Below are 26330 nucleotides of genomic sequence, written 5' to 3' on the forward strand. Positions count from 1 at the left end.
TAGCTGTAATTTGATGTACTTCTTGGTACTCTGGTATTTCACCTTCAGCAGCATGATGACATCTTGCAGAACTAGCCACACTCAAGGCGCTCAGGGAGTTTTCGACTATAATGTCAGTCCCACACAAGGATAAAAAGGTCAATTTTCTCCTCCCCCTACAAGGAGTGCCGCTAAAAATTGGGAGACCGTAAGGAAAAATACCATATTTGCCCAAGTGCTACGCGGGAAAGCGGGGCTCCGTTCGGAACGTCGGTCGTCGAGCTATGATTTTTCAAAGTTTCGGACAAGTTTTCCCAATTTGCACTTTACCGCTTGTGACCACCAGGTGACAAAGGCCCCGGGCCGTGCGGGACAAAAACTGCCATTTGGGCCAAAAGGTGCCATTTGGAAAACCCCAAAAAGCGGTCCCTTAAATAGCACTTTTTTTCTTTTCTTTTTTATCCCAACCCAGTAATTATTCCGCATGTCCCGTTGACTTTTGGGACAATTTGGGACAATCGCTCTTGAGTCATAAGGAAATGACCATTTTTTTTTATCGCTCACCTGCAATACACAGAAAACAACATAAAACTAAAAATAAAATAAAACACAGTCGATTAGGCACTTCAGTGTAGAACCTGGTACGTAACCGTCGTCTTCAGTGGCTCTACTCTCGGTCTTGGCCGCCTGGACCTCTTGCACCAGCATGTTTGTGAGGACCCCCGGTCGGTGTCCGTAGATGGAGGCCACCAAGGCGGAAAAGTAGCCGTAAAATGTAGAACGGAGCGACGAGTTGTCCTCTGTCTCCATGCGTTCTGAAAAGAGGACAGGGGAAAAAAAAGAGAAGAAAAAAAAGCACCTTCAGCACCTTGAAGAGAGACACAGGATTATTTCCATCTACATCTTTGTATTGCGCGTTGAGATATGCAATCTGTCTTACCCAGTATCCTCGGGATTCTCTGTTTCGCCAGCTCCTGGCACCGTCTCAGGTTGGCCCTCGTGATTAGTCGGCTCATTTTTTTGGCCTTCACCCGAAGCTGGTGCAACACCACCGGCTTGTTGATGTTCCTGAGGGCCGCTCTCAAAGCCCTCACCACGGCAGTGTTCTGTATCTTTGACAGTCTGCAGAGGGGGGGGGGGGGGGGTCTCCAGCAGGTACAGGAAGAACTGGAAGATGTTTCTGAGGTCGTGATGTTTTGGGCTCGTCCTCGGCCTCCGACCCCTCCAGAGTTGCGGCCTCTGTTCCCGGTGGTGGCACCCCGCTTGGCCCGGCCCCTTGACTCAGGTCGCCTCCCTCCTCGACCTCTTCCCCATCTCCTTCAGCTACCCCTGGCTTCGGCTGAGAAAGAACAAAAACAGAAATTCAGAGTCTAGTACAGGGGTGCCCAAACTTTTCCGGCTTGCAAGCTACTTTTAAAATGTCAAAGTCAAAATGATCTACCTACATTCAAAATGCTGAATATCTATATATATATATATACTCTGAGTATACTTTATATTTACAATATTTGTTGGCGTACCTTGCATAACTGCATGAATCCTTATGGCACAATACAATTCTGTATATTTTTGGTCATACCTTAATCTGATGACTTGCACTGAATGGAATCAACCAGTGTTGCATAGTCCAGACAGTAGCTGCTAGCCAGCCTCAAGCAGACTTCAAATGATCATCAGTCATGGTGGAACAGTATTTAGACTTAATATTTATCATGTGGGAAAAGGCTGATAAATAAGTAGAGCCGAATAATGCAGTCAAGAAGGTAGCACATGTCCTCATGTTTGGGTACTTTTCCTCTGTGAGTAAGTTCCAAAACTGTCCATGAGCCCTTGACTTCAGTTGAATGTCAGCCAGTAGTGTCAAAATCTCATCCTCCACTCCAGACGAGTTCAGCAACAGCGTTGTCATTTTTGAATCAACCTCAATATCTTCCCAACATGTGCAGCACATAAATGTAGTGACTGGCTTGAGTAAAGCAAAGTCTTGAAGGCGTTTGTCAAACTCTGACAGACACTTGTCAATCTGCTCTGTGTAGCACACTGTCGAGTTGCGCACACGCCTTCTGCTGCATCTCCAGCTCTGACGCAAGGTTTTGGAAGTTCCACAAATCACGGCGCTGCAGCTTTAGCTTCTGTAGTAGAAATAAATTGGGAGGCTAACTAATTAGCTCGCAGTTGACCGCGCATACATGGTGACCCGTGTGTTAGAAAAGACGTGATCTCAGACTGGCTGCCCTGTACGTCAATCAAGTGGCAAATGCCATGAGGACATCTCATTTTTTTTCAATGGCATGCGATCTACCCGCACTACCTTGATCGCGATCGACGTATTGGGCACCCCTGGTCTAGTATGACAACCAGTATGATGCTTTTCACCTTCCAGCCAGCCGCACTCACAGTTTTTGCAGAGGAACAGCGGGATCTCTTTATCATCCTCTGATTAAATTTCAGAGATTTGGTCAGCTCCAACTCCACTTTCCTTAGCTGCAACTTCAGCCCCCTGTTTTCGGCTAAGATGTTGGCGCATTTTGGATTGCAGCATGCTACTTCAGCCACCTCCTGCTCCGTGTCCTCCTCATGTAAGACGTGCTCCTCCTCCTCAGGACGGCAGGGTTGGAAGCCCTCAATTTTGCCAGCAGTTTTATTGTAGCCTTACATTTCACAGCTTGCTAGTAAAATTCTAGGCCATCTTTATCCAGCTCAGGATGGCCTTGGACAAGATGTTTGTCCAGTCTTGAGCTGTCATAGCGACAGCCCAAGACTGGACATTACTCATGGCGGATGTTCACTCGACCCGTTGCAAGGGCGAGCAGGATCCTCCTCTCCTCAATATTTTCCACCATATGCCCCCTTTTTAGGCAAGGCCGCATGCACCTTTTGGCAAACTGGGCAGACGGTGGTTAACTTGGGACGTGTCATTTCTGAAAGAAAAAAGAAAAGAAAAAGAGACTCCACTACACCTTGAGCCATGAGGCAGACATTTTAGCAGTGAACCCCTCCCCAACACATGAATAAATGCTGTAAAAATGATGAAGGGCTGACTTGTTGACTTTTCTTTTTTTCCACACTTTTTTTTTCTTTCACATTTCTTTAAAAAAAACACAAAACACGGACAACTTCAACGTTTCTCACACTTAAACCAGTCAAATCAGTTAGTTAATGGATAATTGGCATAAATAGAGCCATTTGTATATTGTATTTAATTTGGCCTAGAAATCCCCACAACACTTTGGACTAGGACGCTGAAATTTGGACTGTAATTCCCCATCATCCCATAGATTCAATGGTGAGAATATCAATACATTAGCAGTTTCAAGCTGCCCATTGACACCTCCATTCACCCCCTTCCTCTTCTGAGCTTTGTCACACAAATACATTATTTTATTACGCTTGCTTTCCCATGGGAATCTTCACATCTTGAGGTGTTATCTATGCGAGTCAAAAGGTCAAACCACCAAAAGGCTGACAATAGAAACAGGTAAATATCTCACAGGGTTAGGAGAATTAGTAAAGTATAAATTCTCCATCACAATACGTATGTCATGGAGGGCTGGCCCACTCAGGTAGAGGAAAAGCCTAAAGGTGTTTTTCACAAAGAGAAATGAGTTGTCCACAGAGCAAGGTTGTGTCCTATGGGGGACCAGAGTCATTGTACCCTCAAAGATGAGAAGAGCCGTGTTAAAAGAGATTCACTGTGGGCACCAAGGCATAGTGAAAACAAAAGCCATAGCTTGCAAATATGTATGGTGGCCAAACATTGACTCTGAAGTGGAGCAGATTTGCAAAGAATGTCAGATATGCCAGCTGGACCAAAAGATGCCACGTCAGGTTCCACTACACCCCTGGGAGTTCCCGGGTGAGTCCTGGAAGAGGCTACACATAGACTTTGCTGGACCTTTCCTGAGCCACATGTTCATGGTTGTGGTGGATTAACATACAAAGTGGTTGGAAGTGTCACAGATCACCTCTCAAGCTATTATTACCAGGCTCGGGAGACTGTTTGCCTCTTACGGTCTGCCTGAACAAATTGTGACAATGCAACCACATTCACATTTGATGAGTTCCAGACTTTTGCCAAGCAGAATGGAATTCTGCACACCACAAGTGCACCAGGACATCCAGCAACCAATAATCTGGCAGAGAGAGATGTCCAGATGTTCAAGGCAGGTATGAAAAAGCTTGCTCACACTTCACTGAACATTGAGGACAAAGTCTCACTGTTCCTGCTGCAAAATCGGACTACGCCTAACTGCACTACTGGACATTCCCCGGCTGTTCTGTTTCCTCACAGACATATCTGGACAAGGTTGGATTTCCTAAAGCCTTGTACCAAGGAGACGGTGCGTAAGAGACAGTATCAACAGAAAGAACACCATAACCGCACTGTTGCAGACCGGTTCTTTTATGCGGACGATGTCGTTTATCTGCGCAGCACTGTGGCGGGGAGTCGAAAGTGGATTCCAGGGTTAGTTGTGAGACAGACAGGCCCTGCATCGTATGAAGTCAGAGAGCGGGACTCCGACACAGTACAGAGACGTCATGGAGACCAGCTGCGAGCTCGAGCCATTGCTGAACCTGATATAGATGTTACGGAATCACAGGCTAAACTGGGTGATGGTGAAGACTTCAGCAGTTCTCAGGAAGTTGTTGACGCCAGCATGCAGACACCTGAGCTTCTGGAGCCCAAACCAGTGGCTCTGATGCGCTCAAACCGAGTGGCTAAACCACCAAAGCGATATATGTCATAAGACTGTATACCCCTACAGCGGACTGTTTCTTTTAGCTTATACTCGGACAGACAACCTGAACACACATAACTTTTACATAAGGGAATGTCGGAAGATGTCAAATATTACGTAAACTTAGGCCATAAGTTTTCATTAAAGGTACCAGACAACTGTTGTTCAGTTAAGAAAGTTGTTGTTCTCAGTTAAAAGGGGAAATAATGTGGTATATTGATCACAATGAGTTATATGGTTGTAATGAGTACAAATGCTTTTTGGACCTCAGTGAACACGGTCCTTTTCTAGTAGTTGTAGCCCCCATACGCAGTACAGACTTCTGATGTTTTACATGGCCGAATAAAGTAACTAATGCTACATCTGTGTCCGCCTCGTCCATACACTACACTCTGATTTGTGTCCATCGTGGGTGTCTGCATCATCATTTTCAAAGGTCTCTGTTTCTGCCCTTCCAGACCTAAATGCAGCCCTGGAGTTTTCAAAATGCGGTCAGCAACGTTTTCAAGCGGTTATAGGGGTTCTAAAATGCAGGGAAAATATCAGTGTGGAGAATTTCTTACAATGGAGTTAGTACTTTTTAGAAAAAGGTGTGACCGTATTTGTATTCAGATATGCATTTTTATAATTCACAGCCTTTTCATTTACATGTGAAAGCCTTCACTGGAATAGGGCAGGGTGGGTAAATTGCCCAGCTTCAGGCTTGTAAAACTACCAGAAATGGAAACTCCACATCAATTACTGTTTTTTCTTATCAATGCTTATGTTGATCTGCACAATTATTGTGAAGTTTACAAATAAACTGTAAACAAACAAAAGCATAAATGCTCTCCAGTACGACATTAACATCCAGCCACACGGCAGAGCTGAGTGTGAGAACAGACAACAGAACATAATCTAATAAACTTTGATTTGTAAGTGTTCATTTTATAGTGAATGTGATGTGTGTGAGTGTGTGTGTGTGTGTGTGTATGTGAGAGAGAGAGAGAGAGAGAGAGACAGAGAGAGAGAGAGAGAGAGAGAGAGAGAGAGAGAGAGAGAGAGAGAGAGATAGCAAGACCTGCTCTTGTAGCTCATTTTGAAAAGTAAAACTTGTACATCTATATTGTGTGTATATAGAGTATATAGAGAACAATTATAGAGGAAGAGCCTTTTATTATTAACTATAATACTCTTGCATTTTCTGTACATTTGTACTACCATGTAATTTGCATGAAGTGCCTTCAAGAACAACAGAAATGTTATTTACTAACCGATCCACTTCCTATTTACATCGACACCTGCATGCCCAGTGTACGTGAATAGTCATGTGATATTCGTTTTCAGGCGTGTTAGTTTGGACCGAAATCATTTCTAAAATGGTGTTGAAACGCTTGTGTGGACGAAGATCATTTTTCTTTTAAATCTGCGTTTTCATAATTTCCATAATGTACATGAGCTACTAAAGCAAGTGCTTCTCTTTAGCAGTTGCACAGCAGCATGTGGCGTCATTGACTGACGAGACTGTACTTGCAGGATTGACAAACCAAAGGCCTTATCCTTGCTGCTGCACACTGCTGACATCAGCCACCCTGCCAAACACTGGGACCTCCATCATCGCTGGACTACATCCCTTCTGGAGGAGTTCTTCAGACAGGTAACGCCCTAAAAACATGTCACCTACTTCTTGCTTTACTATTAATTAAGCAATATTAGTGGGTTAGCAAGCAAACTGTGTGTTTCAACGTTACTCAGGCTTCCTATTATCACAACACTGGCTCACTTTAAATCGATGAGCTGGCTTTAATTTGTGATATACAATACATTGCTCTGCACCAAGGATTACATTAAAAGGGAAAAAAGAGCATTTATACCACAACCAGATGAGTGATCTGGCTGTTAATAGGTTTCTGACATCAGACATCACAACATAGTATTGGTTGTCTTTGAGAAATATGTATTTCATAGGCAAAACTGGCCTGATTTGCAGTCTCTGCGTAGCTCGACTCCGCCCACATTGAGCAGCTCTCCCAGTCTTTCCTTTCTAGTTTTTGCATTTTGGTAGATCTTAAGTAATATAATATAAACTAGTAACCGCACAACGAGCGTATATTAACATATTTGCTACAACATTCGACTGGTGTTTTTTTGTGTCAAACGTTACAACGGTACAAGCTACTCATATTTGTCATGTGTAATTACTGTTGCTATTTTAGGACTCTCCATAATAACACACTAAGGTGTCTCTATAAGTCAAGATATGCGTAGACATAAAAATGCATGATAGTTAAAAATATGTAAAATAAACAACCGGCATTTAATTCTATAATTGTATATACTCTGTGTATAGATTCAATCAGACGGTGGGACAAGATTCAGGACATTTTCTCTGCTGTTGAAAAGCTACTATTTTACTGAACACCAAACAATAATTGTTCTGCTACTATTCTGCCTCACTTAAAGGCACCACCTCGTGGCGGTGCCGTGCAGCACATTCACAAACATCAATACTGCATACTTGAAGTACCAAATGATTATAACATTGCAGCCTGTTAACAACATATTAAAATAGTTCAACTAGAATAAGCATTGCCTGCATATAAATACACAAGGATGCAATTGCAGTTTGATCTGTTAGCTAAATGAATTAATACTGAAAAAGAAAAAAAGTGAGGACCCTTATTAATTATATCAGTTAACACTATACAATACAAAAATAGTAGCCATAAACACCCATCTTAGTATTAATTAAAGCTAGGCAATTTATTTTTAAATTTTTAATTTAAGCTTTTTTGTTATATTTGTTGCAATCATCTTTACATCCTTACAACATTCAATACATCAAATGCACTGACAAAAGAAAATGAGGTAAACTCCGATATTTGTGGCTTAAGAATGCCAATCATTTCATTTAAGCCACATGAAATGATTGGAAGATAGGGTACCAGCCTATCTACCTTTGTGCATTCTGCCCTTGAAGTCTTTGTACGATACCACAAGCTGACAGCTGTGAGTACTAACAATTCAATTTCAGCAAATAGGAATAAAATATGACCAATAATGATAGTAGCAGTGGGTGTCAGCAGAGCCATGGCAGGAGACACGGCCGTGGTCCATTTAGAACCACAATCCATGGAAACCTGTGAGGAGAGAAAGCACAAAGACACGGGGAAGAAGCAGTAATGTGCATTAATGAGATATGAATTAATACAGAAGGAGAGAGAGAAGAGGAGAGAGGAGCTCAGTGTATCCTAGGAAGACCCCCGGCAGTCTAGGCCTATAGCAGCATATCTAGGGCTGGTCAAAGGCAAACCTGAGCCAGCCCTAACTATAACCCTGAGCCAGCCCTAACTACAACCCTGAGCCAGCCCTAACTATAAACCTGAGCCAGCCCTAACTATAACCCTGAGCCAGCCCTAACTACAACCCTGAGCCAGCCCTAACTATAAACCTGAGCCAGCCCTAACTACAACCCTGAGCCGGCCCTAACTATAAACCTGAGCCAGCCCTAACTATAACCCTGAACCAACCCTAACTATAAACCTGAACCAGCCCTAACTGTAAACCTGAGCCAGCCCTAACTATAAATCTGAGCCAGCCCTAACTATAAACCTGAGCCAGCCCTAACTGTAAACCTGAGCCAGCCCTAACTATAAACCTGAACCAGCCCTAACTATAAACCTGAACCAGCCCTAACTATAAACCTGAGCCAGCCCTAACTATAAACCTGAACCAGCCCTAACTATAACCCTGAGCCAGCCCTAACTATAAGCGTTATCAAAGAGGAAAGTCTTAAGCCTACTCTTGAATGTGGTGAGTGTGTCTGCCCCACGGACTGAAAGTGGAAGCTGGATCAACAGAAGAGGAGCTTGATAACTGAAGGCTCTGGCTCCTGTTCTACTTTTTGAGGAACCACAAGTGACCCTGCATTCTGGGAGCGCAGCTCTCAAGTGGGGTAATAGGGTACAATAAGCTCCTTAAGATATGATGGTAACAATAGCCATGATAATTGATTTAATAATAAATAAATAGATAAAGAGGAAACGCGAGGCCTACATTGAAGCAACACAGAAAATCAATGGTCAAATCGATTAGAGAAATGTTTAACTAGTCCGAGGTTCACTCCTCAAGCAGCCACATTTGTCCAGATAAGATTCCCTCAGTGTGACCAATTAGCTTATGTACAAAATGAGGCTGATACTAATGTCTGGTCAAATTGAGTATGCTAATAAGTACGATTTTTGAAGATGTAACTTCCATTTTATGGAACTGTGTACCTTTGTTTACAAAGGTACACAGTAAGGATCTACGTCAACCTCAGAAATAAGCAGGGGACAAAAAGGTTGCTTATTGTGGGCGGCATCAAACATTTGGCTCTGCCCATGAGGCTTCTATTCTTAGACGTTATCTTATCAAGTCTTATTGTGTTCAAACGCAACTCAACATTACATTTAGAAATTACATAATATAAGACTGATGTAAGAAAGAAAGGATAAATAAGCGAAGATGATGAAATGATGTGTAAGTGAACCTGCCCAAGTGTCCCTGTGCCGACAGTACCTTGTGATGCTGCATTTGTTTTCAGGGTGATAAAGAAGCAGAGCTGGGTCTACCTTTCTCCCCTCTCTGTGACCGCAAATCCACCATGGTGGCACAGTCTCAGATTGGTAAGGTCTACAAATGACACCATAAATCCAGTTAATTCATATGTAGTCGTCAGGGGTCATTGTGTTTGTAATTGTGCCCATATTTGCCTCCGCACTACACTGTATGAAATATTGTTATATTGATTATATTATACATAGTATAAATCTGAACCATATTTCATAACCACTCAGGTGGTTTTGCCTTCATCTCAAATTACCAATGAAGTCTTTCAATATCTAAAGATGTCCTGGTATTAGCAAGAACAAGCAGAAGGTAAAGTGAATTTGAATTGAGCATGTCTACCTTTTCCTGCAGGATTCATTGACTTCATCGTGGAGCCAACATTTACAGTGTTGACAGAAATGATCGAGAAAATTATGACACCGCTTATTGAGGAGGCATCTTGCTCTGGATTGGCTGGCTTCAGACGCTCTAGGTGACACACAAAAGACCCTCATGTTCTGCATGACATTCCTGACACTTATGTTGTTAGTTAATACTGACATTATCCTGTAGTGTAGAAAATACCTCTTGACACATGTACTGTACCGTACATGATAGAACTGCATTTGCCATCAAATATGAGAACAGTAATTCTGAAGCTTCCATACAAGCTAAGAGAAAAATGGAGAATCTCTGCATGTGAGCTACAATGATACAGTGATGGGGTTCTATTCATCTTACCAGTACAGGTAACGTCCAATATGGGGCACAAAGTCATCCAAATGTATGCTTTTCCAGATCAAGGAAATACAGCCACATTTTCTTTAGAAATTAATTTGAATGGACAGAGAACCAAAATCCGCTTAAGAACCATGTACACAGGAACAACAGTTACCGGTGTTGGGACTTCACCATGTGGTTGGAACAAATGGGGTAGTCAACAGCCTGATTTGGGTTAAATTCACACCAAACACCTTGAGACGTTAAGTCTCACCAACGTGTGACTTTTCATCCAAACTCAACTCTGGGGTCTCATTGGATGAGGGCCACAGGCTCAACAGCGGCTCCCTGTGCTGCAACCCTGCTGTTCCTGAAACTATAAAACTCTTGTCACCTCAAGCTCTGTGCAATCCCACGCGATTTGATTCAGAAGAAAGGAGGCGCGAACAACGCTGTTGCTTTAAGAAAACCTAGGAATAGTCTATATTTGCTGGACGAACAATAGACTGTTTTGGATCGCAGAGGAGAAGCGGCGGCCCTGCAACTCTGCCAACTTTAACCGTCAGAAGGCAGACGCACCTTCTTTAAAGGAAGAGAATGACAAATTCTCTTTTCAATCAAGTCATCATTTTTCCGGTCGTAGGAGGGATCCTAATAGATCCACCTAAACGCTACACACTGTTTCTTTAATAAATGCAACCTTAAGGAAACTACTACTTTAATACGCTATCATGCTAAGCATATTCAAGCAATAATATCACGGCTGCATTATCATCTAAACAAGCTAGAAACAATATTTACGTGTCAACAAGTTATTATTACTTTTAAGTATAAACAGACTGATCCAGCTCCGCTGTCACAAGGACAGATGCAGGAGAACATTCCTGCCCACTGCAATAAGACTTTACAATAAATCACCTCTGGCCAGATTATTCACACAACAATAACACCGCTACACTGTTGTCGTTTGTTGCTCAGTCCAACAAGAGGCACTAGCTTTATAACTCCAACATGACTGAAAGGATGTGTGTGTATGTGTTTGTGTGTGCACATGCATATGTCTACGCCGCCCACAGTTTCAACAGTATCAGTGGCAGTGATGGAAAGCTGTCTAGTGTGAAGAGTACAGGTTCAGAGGGCAGCTGCTCTCTGACCCTGGTGGACTTCAAGAGCTTCAAGATCACATGGAACGAAGAGATTCATCACAACAGGGAGACATGGAAGGCCCAGGCAACCAAAGGTAGCCACACTCACCACTTACTGTCTCTCACTCTTGACATGGCTCCTTCCAATCTGGGATCTACAATTTCAGTAACAGTTTGTTACTAAGACCAGCATTTTACCTTCTTCTGTTCATGGGAATAACCGACAAGCATGGCAAACATAACTTTGAAAAGCAGCAGCTTTGTCACGTTCTCTCCGTGACTCAGCACATCCTAACTTCTTCCGAGTGTAGTGATGTCAAATGAAGCAACATTATAGAAAATATTGCATCTGTTAATGTGTGTGTGTGTGTGTGTGTGTGTGTGTGTGTGTGTGTGTGTGTTCTGGTAGACCTGGAGGAAAAAGTCAAGAAGGAGGCAGAGGAGGGTGGCCAGCAGGAGGAGAACACAGAAGAGGAGAAACAGTCGAAGAGACCCAATTCAGGACAGGAGATGAAGACAGATGTGGAGGGACAGGTGAAGGTGGAGAACAAGATGCAGGAGGTTCAAAAGTCCAAAGAGGAGGCAGGAGACAATGTTACAGGGGGATCAGGCCCAAACTACACAGACAAGAAGAAGCCTGAGGGCCACAAAGAGAAGCAGCTACGGCAGCGTCAGAACGGTAAGCGTCCCGACAACTTTCTCACTGTGAGAACAATTACACAGTATAAAAGTAACTAAGTACATACAACTTAGTAGTACTGTAGTACTGTGCTCAGGTACACTTAAAATGTTACTCGACCATTTTCACTCTACCACGTTATTTTTACGGAAGTCATTTTCATTTTATTGTAATATGCGCAACAACCACAGGGAACATTGGCAATAAAGAATCTCAGGCTCCTTCCAACAATGTTCATTAAGTATGTATAAAGAGAAAGTAAATAATGTGAATCTAATCAGAAAATAGTGAAATATATGTTTGAAATATAACATACACTAAATATAAATGTATTTATATATATATGTATATACATAAATATACTATATATAAATATACTGTGTATATATACACAGTAATTGTGGTGGACAGGTGCAGTATTTGCAAAATAAAGAAACTGATTTATGAAAATACAAAGATTTACTGGCATGGGTAGCAAGTCTGGACAGGTTAAGTGAGGGTCCACAGGACACAGGAATGGAGCGGAGAAAAGGTGCCGGCAGACAGACAGACAGACGGGTACAGGTACCAGGTCAGCGCATCGGAGGCTCAAAAGCAATGGCATCAAGTAACACAGCAACGAACCAACAGGGAATGAATGGAAAAGCACTGGTTTGATTCTGCATGGCTGAGGAAGGAAAGTGGAAGCAGGTGGGTGGGGAAGGTCACGTGACTGGGACTGGAGGGGAAGGGGTTGCTGCTGGACAGAAGACAGAAGGTGGAAAAGCCTGGGTCATCTGGTGGACAAGTAGACAATGACAATGAATGGGTATTGGGGGGGGGGGGGGGGGGGGGGATAGAAATAAAGCAAACCAGTAACTCACCAGGACTGATAAACAAAACAAATAACATCAGAGGTGACCTGATGAACAGTCAAAATAGAATCTGTCTCTAATGCTCCTTGGTTGCATTTACATGGCTTTAAAAAAAATAATAATAATAATAATAATGGCTATGTGAACCATCCAAGATGCCTAGTGTGTAAATGGTGCATAATGCTGACTTTGTAAATTTTGTTGATTTTTAGAGAGTTGCAAGAAGTTCTCACAGTTGAAATACAACGTGATACATGCACACACACACACACACACACACACACACAGACACACAGCTCAAAGACTACAAGGATCCAAGGATCATGTATTGTCATTATGCAACACAGTGTTGAACAAAGAAATGAGGTGTAGCCAATTTGCAACAAAGCAAAACAAAAACAGTAGTACATTCATGTAGCACATGTTTTTGAAATTGCATCATAAGGAATGTAAACCGCATATTACAACCGCAACCAAATATGGTTAGCTTCCATCTCGGCTCTCCTCCCTCTCCTCTCTGGAGCAGTTTGGTGGTGTTTGGTCCAGCGGGTTTGGCTGGGTTGTCGGCTGTGATTGTCTCAAAGTACGCTTCCTTTTCCGATGTTGATGAATGTATTCTGTCATATGCTATTAGTGATAAACTCATCAGGAAAGCTGATTCTGTCCTGGGAGTGGAACTGGAGTCTATGGTGGAGAAAAATATTCAGTATACTGGACAATGCCTCTCATCCCCTGCACGTCACGTCAGAGCACCTTCAGCTCCACAGAGCAACTTCAGCTCCACAGAACGCCACAGGAAGTGGCCATCAAACTGAATAACTCCTCCCCTTCTGCAGGAAGGACAGCTCAATCATTAGACACTTACAACAATAATAACCACATCATGTGCAATATTACTTCTTTCAACATCATGCATAATTAAATTTCAATTTAATGTGCAATATTTTTATTATACTATGTGCAATATATTTTCATACTCCTTTTCAATATCACTGACAATATCGCTCTCAAGTCATGCTCCATATCACTTTTCTGTTTTATTTTCTATTATGCACTGGTGTCAGTATTACTTAACTTACCTTACACTTAATATTTAATTTATTGTTCATGTTTATATTTGTATTCTATGGGTTTTCTTTTGTTATTCTTCTGTTGTAATTTCTGATCAAACTCTGGCACAAAAATTTCTATCGGGATTAATAAAGTTCTATCTTATCTGATGTTTGAAACCAAAAAAACAACAAACTAAGACAAAAATTTTGCAAAATTTGTAGAGCTACCGGCATGTAAACAGGCAATGTGTATGCCAATAAAGCTGATTGTGATTCTGCTGTCGATGTGCCGCTGTTGCCATAGAATCTAACTTCAATGTTGCTGTCTCCGCAGGCCCTCAACCTGACTGCCATCTGATCCAATACTACAAAAGACCCAGCTACTCTGCCGGCTCCTACCGGATGGTCAGGTCAAAGGTCACTGAGATGCGGCCCATTGATGCCAGGGGGAAAGCTATGAGACTGCAGCGCATCTCGCTGCGTCGCCGAAAGTGACCTCTTAGTATAAAGTCCTCACATCACATCAGTGTGATGTCACATCATAAGATACTATCACATGATAATAACTCTTTGTTGATATTTGACTATTGCAGCCTTGTATTCCACCTGATCTTCTGCTTCATTTCAATCATGTATTGGTAACTGTTGATGCATTATCTCTACCCTGTTTTGGTTCTCGAACTATGACTTTTTGCAAAGTTTTGCATAATTTCTTAATTGTTTTTTTTTGGTTTAATTATTTAAATGTCTATTGATGAAATGTTTAGGATTATACTGTATGATTTATTTGGCTATAGGCTTTCCCTTTGCTTCCACTGCTTCTCCTATTCTGTATGATTCTCATTGTGTGTCTGCCTATTTTTCATATTTAGGGCTGACAATCTCAAGGCACTGCTGAATTGTCTCTTCAAATGATCAAAGGATCTTGTCAGTATAGCTCATCACAATGTTTCCAGCGAGACCTATAAAGAGTTGGCAGCAGGTTTGTGTGCTTTTGTCTCTGGATTGAAGCGGTTAGTTTTATAGTTTAAACGTTGCAAATATTGAAGAATTCAAAATGTCTTTCCTGATTATAGAACCTATATCAGTCAACTGGTTTATTTCCATTTCAGTTGGTAATGTGTAGGTTAACTAACCCTGAACTCTAAATAGACATTTTGGTTCCAGAACAGCTGATCAGAGTTTATCTCTGAGTTAAGCTTGTGCATGGTGAATAAAAAAAGGAATCATCAATGGAGCTCTAGTTCCACGATTCAACATATGTTTTCCCACGTTTACACTGAGCGTCCGCACTACGTCGGAGTTTCAGAGTACACAAAACGGATACGTTTCAAAGCGCTCCCGAGGACGCATACGTTTGATAACTCCGGGTTACCTGGACGGTTGTAAACACATACGTTTGGAAACGATGACGGTCACACCCGCGTTCGCTACTTGATTGGTTCTTAGCAGTCATGACGTGTCCTTCTCTGATTCGTCACACCCCTATCACGTGACCGTTTCCCAGAAATTCACAAACAACAGCCTTGGTTATCTATCGACTACCAGGTTAATTTAACGTGGAGAACTGATTAAAGGCGTTGTTGACCTTGTTGTCTTTACTAGCAGCTGTTGTTCAGTTAAAGTCTGCATTATTAGGGAGGAAGCAGCTGTTAATGGAGCGATTAGTGAGGGGCGTGTCCAGCGGTGTTATCAGACCTACGGAGCGGCCGTCTGAAGTCACAGTTAGTGGCTTTATGGACGATGGACACAAAATGGAGGACTTTCTTTTTCTTATTAATGTTTATTTTGTTCTGCACAACTATTGTGAAGTTCACAGACATAAACTATAAAGGAACAAAACATGGATTGCTCTCCAGTAGACAGAGACTTCAGCAGAGCTACGAGTGAGAACAGAAACAACGACACAGAGGAAACAAGTGTTGACCACATTTATGGATCATAATCTAGTAAAGTTTTATGTGTAAGTGTTGATTTTAAAGTAAATTTGATGTGTGAGAGAGAGATTGTAACTAAGTCTAAAATAAAGTCTAAAATAAAATGTCTAAAACTCCCCACAAAATGTGTCTGTTTGAGTTTAGAGAGGAAGATTTTAATTATCACAGACAACCTTTCATTATTAAAAACTACTATATTATTTTTTTAACTAAGCAACCAATCTACTTCCTGTTTACACCGGCACCCCGCTGCATGCCCAATGTACGAAAATAGTCTTATGATATTCTTTTCCAGGCTTGCCAGTATGGACAGAGATCATTTTGAAAATGATGCTGAAACACCGTGTGGACAGAGAGTGTTTAAAGATTTCAGTAACAAGGCTGTACGAATGTTACTGAACGACTCGTTATTGCATTTCCAGCAAATATTGAAAGAATAAACGGTCTAAATGAAACAACTGCATGTTTAGTGTCAATGGTCACATGACCAGAGCTGTTTACTTTCTGGCTGCAGCATGACAAGAGGATGGCTACGTCAAAGCTCCATGAGTGCAGAATTGTCCCTACCGATATTTGAAATGTGCTTCTGATGCTACCATCATGTCTGGAAACAGCTATGAGGTCACCGAGGTCCGGACCGACAATAAGCCACACTATGGTGAGAATCACACCTGCGGGTTGATTTTCTCTTGAAATATTATGACTTTATTCTTGTATTGTTCAAACTTTAAAATTACAAATTTATTCTCGTTAGACAACACATCTGGGAAATGTTTTGAAGTACAGAAAGTTTGAACATGAGCAGAGTTTCTTGCTGAAACATAGAAAGAGAGAGAGAGAGCATTTCAATTCCAGGGATGTATAAATCAATTCACATGAATGAATGTATCATTGATGTGAAAAGGTTCCACATGCACATTTAAAGGGGTTAAAGACACAACAGAGGAGGGACAAGTAAATCATGCTTGTACTCTTCCCACCAAAGATAACATTACATGAGAAAAGTTGTCTCTGCAGGAGAATAATTATGTTAAAAGCAATACGGAATACCAGAGAACCATATTGGATTATATATTTCATAATTTACAATTTGAATTGTCACCTGGCACTTGAATTTAGTGTTTTCCTTTACATAAATAAAGACTTTTCTGCAACAAATTGATGCAGAAAAATTCCCCAGAAAGCAGGAAATAAAATGTTTTCAGCTGAAATTTGAAACCAAATACTGAACCTTAATGCTCCCGATGGCTATCAGTGTGTGAGTTCATTTCTTTTTTTATAGCGTCAAATCATAACAGAAGTTATTTCAAGATGTTATTTTTATAGAGAGCAGGAGGCACCTTGTATGGCAGCTTCTGCCACCTGTGTATGAATGTGTGTATGAATGTGTGTATGAAAGTGTGTGAATGTTGCCTTGTGATCTAAAGCACTAGATACATGCATTTACCATGTGTGTGTGTGTGTGTGTGTGTGTGTGTCCAGGGAAAATGAAATGTTTGGCCAAAACAACATTTAATGAGACAGTGAACACTCCATTGACAAAATAAAAGTGAAATAAAAGCTTTAATCCTTCACATCTTTCTCCTCATCCTCTAAGTGGACCATCTGCTTCTCCGCTTTCAGCAGTCTCACTCCTAAAGAGAGGAGAAACACAGGTGGTCAGCTTTAAACCAAGAAGCAGTTCATACTGTGTATGTTGTTGGGTTGGACAGGCGATATCTGAGGACAGCATAAAAGTTGTATAAAACTACAATTTCCTACATTCTGAGTATTATTTTCTTAGATCTGGCCACAAAGTGAAGAGCAATCGGGTAAAGTGTGACAGGTCGAGAGCCAGGAGCAAATCATCAGGTTAGTTCAACTGATTTGAAAAAGGAGTGCAGAGAAAAGTACAGGAAATATATGGCAATATGTAATGTTGTAGACTCACAGCTTCAAAAGACAGAACAGACTGTTAGTCTGTTAGAATGATCACACATTAGGCATAGCATTCTTAACTGCACATAGTGTGTCGATTTTGTGGGCCTTACAACATGAATATTTATACATCGAACTTCCAGTCCATCATTTAATAAAATCCCAGTCAAGCCTTCAGCCTCACTGTGTTTGGTTGCGTCTGTGCTGACCTGGTATATGTGGAGGAGAGTGGAGGACGGGCGTGTCTTTTCTGCGAGGTTTCTTCTTCTGGTCTGCCTCCTGATTCTCTGTGCAGAGAGCCTCCTCGTCCTCTTCATCATCCTTCATCTCTGACTTCCTGTCCACTAGGCCCTCCTCGTCTGTCACACAGTCAGACAAACGCTTACATTGTCAACCAACTTCACCATACCCGTTTCCAAAGAAGAGACAGACGTGTGCAAAGAAAACACCTTGAATATTCCTGTTCCATGTAGGTGAAACATGATGCAAATATCTGGACGCATTTATTCATACGTCTGTTCAGATGCTGTCTGATTTCCTAGGCTTTTTTTTTAATCTAAAACTCAGATGTGCTCTTATGCTTTTTAGAAGGTCAGGCCTTTGCACACCAAGTTCTACTGGTCCAAAAAGTTGCATGGTTCGATATAACCTTACATTGTGTCAATAATCCCGTATACTCCAAGAAGCATTCAAAATGTTCCCTTCCTCCTGGTTCAACAAGAGAGAGAGAGAGAGAGAGAGAGAGAGAGAGGGAGAGAGAGAAAAAAAAAGAGAGAGAGTGAGAGAGAGAAAAAGAGAGAGAGAGAGAGAGAGAGAGAGCGAGAGAGAGAGAGAGAGAGAGAGAGAGAGAGAGAGACAAAGAGAGAGAACAAAGATATGTTGTTGCCAAAGCATTTTACAGAATACACAACAAACGCATCAAATGCAGGTTATACTGATACAGCCCAATATAATACAATACAGCACACTACAATTGTACACAGTTTAATACAGTTAACTAATATAGTGACTGTGTGTCCCTCAGGCTGTGGCAGCCAGATACATATTTATCTGCTAGAGGAGCTGTTTGACAGTTTCTCCTCTGAGCTAAACATGAGGAGGTTTCATATGTTTCTTTGTTGTTTCCCCAAGGTGGAAATCTCTTAGTGCAGAGAACTTGTGAAGTGCATCTCTGTCTCTACCTCCCACATACAGTTGTAGTCAAAAGTTTACATACACTTGTAAAGAACATAATGTCATGGCTCTCTTGAGTTTCCCCGTTATTTCTACAACTCTGATTTTTCTCTGATAGAGTGATTGGAACAGATACTTCTTTGTCACAAAAAACATTCATGAAGTTTGGTTCTTTCATGACTTTATTATGGGTTAACAGAAAAAGTGACAAAATCTGCTGGGTCAAAAATATACATACAGCAACATGAATTAGCAATTTTGGTGACTTAGAAAGTTGTGTCAATGAAATGAGCTTCATAGCATGGCCTCTTAACTTCTTGTGAGTGATTATGAGTGACTACAGCTGGTGACTTCTCTGAGGCCATTTAAATAGGGCTCATTGGATACAAATGCCCACAAACGCTACAATGGGAAAGTCAAAGGAGCTCAGCATGGATCTGAAAAAGCGAATCATTGACTTGAACAAGTCAGGAAAGTCACTTGGAGCCATTTCAAAGCAGCTGCAGGTCCCAAGAGCAACAGTGCAAACAATTGTTTGTAAGTATAAAGTGCATGGCACTGTTTTGTCACTGCCACGATCAGGAAGAAAACGCAAGCTATCACCTGCTGCTGAGAGAAAATTGGTCAGGAGGGTGAAGAGTCAACCGAGAACCACCAAAAAGCAGATCTGCCAAGAATTAGAAGCTGCTGGAACACAGGTGTCAGTGTCCACAGTCAAGCGTGTTTTGCATCTCCATGGACTGAGAGGCTGCCGTGCAAGAAGGAAGCCCTTGCTCCAAAAGCAGCACCTTAAGGCTCGACTGAAGTTTGCTGCTGATCACGTGGACAAAGATAAGACCTTCTGGAGGAAAGTTCTGTGGTCAGACGAAACAAAAATCGAGCTGTTTGGCCACAATGCCCAGCAATATGTTTGGAGGAGAAAAGGTGAGGCCTTTTAACCCCAAGAACACCATGCCTACCGTCAAGCACAGTGGTGGTAGTATTATGCTGTGGGGCTGTTTTGCTGCCAATGGAACTGGTGCTTTACAGAGAGTAAATGGGATAATGAAGAAGGAGGATTACCTTCAAATTCTTCAAGATAACCTAAAATCATCAGCCCGAAGGTTGGGTCTTGGGCGCAGTTGGGTGTTCCAACAGGACAATGACCCCAAACACACATCAAAAGTGGTAATGGAATGGCTAAATCAGGCTAGAATTAGGGTTTTAGAATGGCCTTCCCAAAGTCCTGACTTAAAATCCCATTGAGAACATGTGGACAATGCTGAAGAAACAAGTCCATGTCAGAAAGCCATCAAATTTAACTGAACTGCACCAATTCTGTCAAGAGGAGTGGTCAAAGATTCAACGAGAAGCTTGCCAGAAGCTTGTGGATGGCTACCAAAAGCGTCTAATTGAAGTGAAAATGGCCAAGGGACATGTAACCAAATATTAGCACTGCTGTATGTATATTTTTGACCCAGCAGATTTGATCACTTTTTCTGTTAACCCATAATAAAGTCATGAAAGAACCAAACTTCATGAATGTTTTTTGTGACAAAGAAGTATCTGTTCCAATCACTCTATCAGAGAAAAATCAGAGTTGTAGAAATAACGGGGAAACTCAAGAGAGCCATGACATTATGTTCTTTACAAGTGTATGTAAACTTTTGACCACAACTGTACCTGCTGGTCTCTGGGCAGTCATGTCTGTCTGTGTCTTCCTGTCTCTATAGCCAGCTGATGGTCACTGAGCCTGGTCAGGGTCAGTCTCTGTTTCTCTGACACAGTGCAGATATTCAGCCAATTTATATTCTCCGTTTAGAGTCACTCAATCATTTAGTCTACTTTGGCTTTTTGTTTAATTTCTCCAACGTTCTAAATGTAGATCTTTTGACTAATTCATAATATATGTTATCCTGTTGTGTTGTTCTGAATCAGTGCTGATGGGATCCTGGTTAGTTAGCTTCCCCATCAGCTGACTGAGGGGACTGTTTTCTGGGTTCAGTTTTTGGGCTTTTAGTGCTTTAAAGGAGTGTGTGTCTTTTGGGTTTGTATTCAGATGTGTCCAAAATGTCATTGCCCGTTTCTGAATGTCTAATTGCAATAGGAACCGTCCCAGTTCTGCTCGCCAGGTGTAGTTCTGTGTAATTATTAGTTAAGTTTTGTCTCATATCGCCAGTTAGAATAGAATAATAAAAAAACATCAGATTCCGTGTGCAATATTTCAGGGCATAACAATTTGAATCAGATGACAGCCTTAACTCTAACCCAGGCAGCAACCTCCGGTTCTGTTGAGTGAAGCCGATGCAGAAGTGTCTTAAAACTTACATTCTCTCTACTGACCGGCAGGGGGCGCCACCACTGGTTGCAAAAAGAAGTCCAATTGTATAGAAATATGAAAAAATTAACCTACTTCTCATTTGATTTATTACCACAGTAAACATGAGTTTATGGTCTCAAACTCTAGTTTCAAGTCTTCTTCAATACAGCATGATGTTCATTTAGTACATTATGGTCCATTTAGAGTCAAACAGACCATAAAGCAGGGGATGCTTTAGGGCGGGGGTCAATGATAGGCGGACCGTGGTATTTTGACGAAGCGCTTCAATTTTAACCGACGCAGCTTTTCTAGTCGCTTGTTCAGCGGTCCAAGAAGCACAGCGACCAATTACATGCATTGTAAATCACATCACGTGATGCTGCTCAGCCAATCAAATATGTGTATTTCGATAAACTTTCCGGCTCGAGTGAGATTCACACACACGGGAGAGACAGGCGAGAAGCTGAGTGGTCAGAGAAGTTAATTGACATGGTGTTCTCTAAAAAGAGAAAAATGTGGTCAGAGAGATCAGACTCGTATAGGTCAATTCTTCCCACGGGCAGTTTTAAAACCATGTGTTCAGAGACCGTGGAGATAATTAAAAGCACAACACTTTTTAACAAACGTAACCACTAAACATGATCAGAATACTAACGCAGTAATTCACTGTCCAACAATGATGTTAACAGAGAGGAATAGAGCTGAAACAAGTGGTTTAATAACCACAGATAAAGTCCCTGAACACAGATTTCTCTTTTTAGAAGATAATAATATAATATTGTGGCTTTTTTTGGGTGACATCACTTGAATTAACTAAATTTAAAGCTGCAGGACAATTCAGTTCAGTTCATTTTACTAAAATGAACTACTTAGTCTATGTAAACTCAAAACAATCTGGGTATTTCTTTATTGAAAATTGGGGGAAAGAAATAATTTCCATTATTTGATTATTCTTTATTTTTTTTCCATTTAGTAGGTTTTCATTATCTGTGTTTGAATTAAAACATTGTATTGTTACTATGTGAAAGAGACTTACTGTTCTTACAGTGTTTGCTCTTCTGTGTCATCAGTCCATGTTCAGGCTCCAGGGTCGACCTCACACACCCTGTCGTCATCTCTGAGGCCCTCTGGGCTTTCTGCAGAGATCACATAACATACATACACACACACACACACACACACACACACACACACACAGACAATCCATTATTCATTAGTGGACCTTATGACACCAACAAAGGATAAAGCACTTCAGGGCTGTGTGTGGGTGCTTGCGTCTCTCTTTTAGACACAAGCTTTGATCTCAACACATTTAAACATCAGCACTCCACCACCTCCATCTCCATTGCTTTGTAAATCTTTAACATGTCCAAATATTACACACGTTTTAACATTTTGTCAAGTTAGTAGAGGCAATCTTCTGCAATTTTCCAAATGGACAAGAATGACAGCAAACATGGTACATGCTGCAACCTTAGGAAACCAAGATTTACAAAAAAATGGTGTCAAATAAATAAGAGAAGCAAAGAAAAATGGAAGAAACGCATAGAAAGCTTGAGTTAAAAAGAAGAATCCAAATAAAAAGAAGATAAAAGAGAGCAGCCCTGACCAATACAGAATCAAAGAGTGTTCTTACCTCAGGCTCAGCAGCGTCGCACAGACAGCCTGGGGCAGTGACTCTGGGTTATAAAGCATAAAGCTCGTAGGAGGAGCATCCCCCCCTCACACACACACACACACACACACACACACACACACACACACACACACACTCACAATATGAATAGATGTCTAATACATCGTACTTCATTAAAATACTGACATACAGCTGCCTTTTGTCAACTCGGCCCGCAACGTCATTTTATGAGATAGAAAGTCGAAATTATGAGATAGGAAGTCAAAATTATGAGCTAGAAAGTCATAATTATGAGATAGGAAGTCAAAATTATGAGATAGAAAGACAAAATTATGAGATAGGAAATCAAAATTATGAGATAGAAAGTCAAAATTATGAGATAGAAAGTCAAAATGATGAGATAGGAAGTCATAATTATGAGATAGGAATTCAAAATTATGAGATAGAAAGTCAAAATTATGAGCTAGAAAGTCATAATTATGAGATAGAAAGTCATAATTATGAGATAGAAAGTCAAAATTATGAGATACTTAAACACAGCTGTCATAGAAGCAGCTCTTCATAGGTTACCCTACATTTGACATAGAAATGGATTGTGAGTACATTGAAGACTACTTTAAACGTGACTTTACAACAGATGAAATCTGTGGGTAAATGGGTGCACTTTTGAAGCAGTGCATGATTAAAGATATGTGAGCAGGTGAGCTCCAACCAGATACAGACTTTTACAAATGTCAGTTTGTGAAGAAACACCATCCCAGACCGAGTTTAGAAACTAGTAGGCGATTTGACAACACAGCTAACAAAGAGACGAGCAGTTACTTGTCTTTTTCATTAGCTGTTGATGAAAGCACAGACAACACAGATACATCATACATCTATCAGTGTTTATAAGAGGCTGAAGACAGACCTGACCATCAGTGAGGAGCTCTTGGATGTAGCTGCATGAATGGGACGACGACGGGGAGGACATTAGTGATGCAGAGAGGTGACAAAAATAGCTTTGAACAAAGTTAATGTAATAACTTGAGTTTGATATTTGTCTTTGTTATTTTCTTTACAAGTTTGATCTTTGGTAGAGTAATGTGGGTTTCTTAACCCTAAATTAAAAGGATTTATGTTATAATAACAGAAATGTGCTTACATATATTTTTACATTCATATAACTGCATGTACAATATTATTGCACTTGAATACACAATAATCAAATGTAGAGAGAGTTCATCTCTCATCTCATCTCATCTTCAACCGCTTATCCGAGATCGGGTCGCGGGGGCAACAGCTCCAGCAGGGGACCCCAAACTTCCCTTTCCCGAGCCACATCAGCCAGCTCTGACTGGGGGATCCCAAGGCGCTCCAAGGCCAGTTTGGAGATATAGTCCCTCCACCTGATCCTGGGCCTCCCTCGGGGTCTCCTCCCAGCTGGTCGTGCCTGGAACACCTCCCTAGGGAGGCGCCCAGATGGCATTCTTACCAGATGCCCGAACCACCTCAACTGGCTCCTTTCCACGCAAAGGAGCAGCGGCTCTATTCCGAGTCCCTCACGGATGACCGAACTTCTCACCCTATCTCTAAGGGAGATGCCAGCCACCCTCCTGAGGAAACCCATTTCGGCCGCTTGTACCCGCGATCTAATTTTTTCGGTCATGACCCAGTCCACATGACCATAGGTGAGGGTAGGAACGAAGATTGCCCGGTAGATAGAAAGCTTTGCCTTGCGGCTCAGCTCTCTTTTCGTCACAACGGTGCGGTAGAGCGACTGCAATACCGCCCCAGCTGCTCCGATTCTCCGGCCAATCTCACTTTCCATTGTTCCCTCACTCACGAACAAGACCCACGAGGTATTTGAACTCCTTCACTTGGGGTAAGGACTCATTCCCTAACCGGAGTGGGCAATCCACCGGTTTCCTGCTGAGAACCACGGCCTCAGATTTAGAGGTGCTGATCCTCATCCCAACCGCTTCACACTCGGCTGCGAACCGATCCAGTGAGTGCTGGAGGTCACAGCCTGATGAAGACATCAGGACCACATCATCTGCAAACAGCAGCGATGCAATCCTCAGCCCACCAAACTGTAAACACTCCTCCCCACGACTACGCCTTGATATCCTGTCCATGAATACCACAAAGAGGATTGGTGACAAAGCGCAGCCCTGGCAGAGGCCAACCCTCACTGGAAACGAGTCTGACTTACTGCCGAGAACCCGGACACAGCTCTCGCTTTGGGCGTACAGGGATTGGATGGCCCCCAGAAGTGGCCCCCTCACCCCATACTCCCGCAGCACCTCCCACAGTATCTCCCGGGGGACCCGGTCATACGCCTTCTCCAGGTCCACAAAACACATGTAGACCGGATGGGCGTATTCCCAAGCCCCCTCCAGGATCCTTGCGAGGCAAGAAGAGCTGGTCCGTTGTTCCACGGCCAGGATGGAATCCGCATTGTTCCTCTTCAATCCGAGGTTCGACTATCGGCCTTACCCTCCTTTCCAGCACCTTGGAGTAGACTTTACCAGGGAGGCTGAGTAGTGTGATACCGCGGTAATTGGCACACACCCTCTGGTCCCCCTTTTTGAACAGGGGAACCACCACCCCAGTCTGCCACTCCGTAGGCACCGTCCCAGACCTCCACACAATGTTGAAGAGACGTGTCATCCAAGACAGCCCCTCCACACCCAGTGCCTTCAGCATTTCTGGACGGATCTCATCAATCCCTGGGGCTTTGCCACGGTGGAGTTGTTTGACTACCTCAGTGACTTCCACCAGGGAAATTGATGATGCTCCCCCATCAGCCTCCAGCTCTGCCTCTACAATAGAGGGTGTATTAGCCGGATTCAGGAGTTTCTCAAAGTGCTCCTTCCACTGCCCGATTACCCCCTCAGTTGAAGTCAACAGAGTCCTATCCTTACTGTATACAGCTTGGATGTTTCCCCGTTTCCCCCTCCTGAGGTTCCGGATGGTTTTCCAGAAACACCTTGGTGCCGACCGAAAGTCCTTCTCCATGGCTACTCCGAACTCCTCCCACACCCGCTGCTTTGCCTCCTTCACGGCAGTGGCTGTAGCCCTTCGGGTCAGTCGGTACCTTGCAACTGCCTCAGGAGTCCTCCGGGATAACATATCCCGGAAGGCCTCTTTCTTCAGTCGGACGGCTTCCCTGACCACCGGTGTCCACCACGGTGTTCAAGGGTTACCGCTCCTTGAGGCACCTAAGAACTTGAGACCACAGCTCACCGCCGTAGCTTTGGCAATAGAAGCTTTGAACATCGTCCATTCCTGTTTGATGCCCCCAACCTCCACAGGGATGCTAGAAAAGCTCCGCCGGAGGTGTGAGTTGAAGATCTCCCGGACAGGGGCCTCCTCCAGACGTTCCCAGTTTGCCCGCACTACCTGTTTGGGCTTACCAGGTCTGTCCAGAGTTTCCCCCCACCCTCTGACCCAACTCACAGCCAGATGGTGATCAGTTGACAGCTCCGCCCCTCTCTTCACCCAAGTGTCCAAAACATACGGCCTCAGATCCGATGATACAATAACAAAATTGATCATCGATCTTCGGCCTAGGGTGCTCTGGTACCACGTACACTTATGAACATCCTTATGCTTGAACATGATGTTCGTTATGGACAATCCATGACTA

At 42.5% G+C, this 26330-nt stretch overlaps 2 protein-coding genes across 3 annotated transcripts in view; one reads left to right on the forward strand and one right to left on the reverse strand.

Annotated features, from left to right (window-relative positions):
• The window catches only part of LOC137871592 (dual specificity calcium/calmodulin-dependent 3',5'-cyclic nucleotide phosphodiesterase 1C-like), a 35581-nt gene extending 21349 nt beyond the window's left edge, over window positions 1-14232 (forward strand). Inside the window, exons 12-17 of one of the 2 annotated variants that reach the window (XM_068709462.1) lie at window positions 6234-6354; window positions 9283-9364; window positions 9660-9780; window positions 11084-11247; window positions 11562-11831; window positions 14072-14232. In XM_068709462.1, coding sequence (XP_068565563.1) covers window positions 6234-6354; window positions 9283-9364; window positions 9660-9780; window positions 11084-11247; window positions 11562-11831; window positions 14072-14232 — 919 coding nt within the window. The remainder of the gene's footprint in view (window positions 1-6233; window positions 6355-9282; window positions 9365-9659; window positions 9781-11083; window positions 11248-11561; window positions 11832-14071) is intronic. The other variant, XM_068709463.1, reaches the window with a different exon arrangement.
• Window positions 14233-16079: 1847 nt separating this feature from the next.
• ppp1r17 (protein phosphatase 1 regulatory subunit 17) lies at window positions 16080-22715 on the reverse strand. Its single transcript, XM_068709464.1, has 4 exons — window positions 22700-22715; window positions 22100-22199; window positions 17801-17950; window positions 16080-17308 (listed from the first exon to the last, which is right to left on the reverse strand). Exons 2-4 carry the CDS (start codon window positions 22176-22178, stop codon window positions 17238-17240), a joined length of 300 nt encoding a protein of 99 aa, XP_068565565.1. The 5' UTR covers window positions 22179-22199; window positions 22700-22715; the 3' UTR covers window positions 16080-17237.
• Window positions 22716-26330: the final 3615 nt, after the last annotated feature.

This window comes from Cebidichthys violaceus, unplaced genomic scaffold (assembly GCF_023349555.1).
Source record: "Cebidichthys violaceus isolate CVI_PGR_0920_01 unplaced genomic scaffold, fCebVio1.0.p SCAF_15, whole genome shotgun sequence".
Lineage (NCBI taxonomy): Eukaryota > Metazoa > Chordata > Actinopteri > Perciformes > Stichaeidae > Cebidichthys > Cebidichthys violaceus.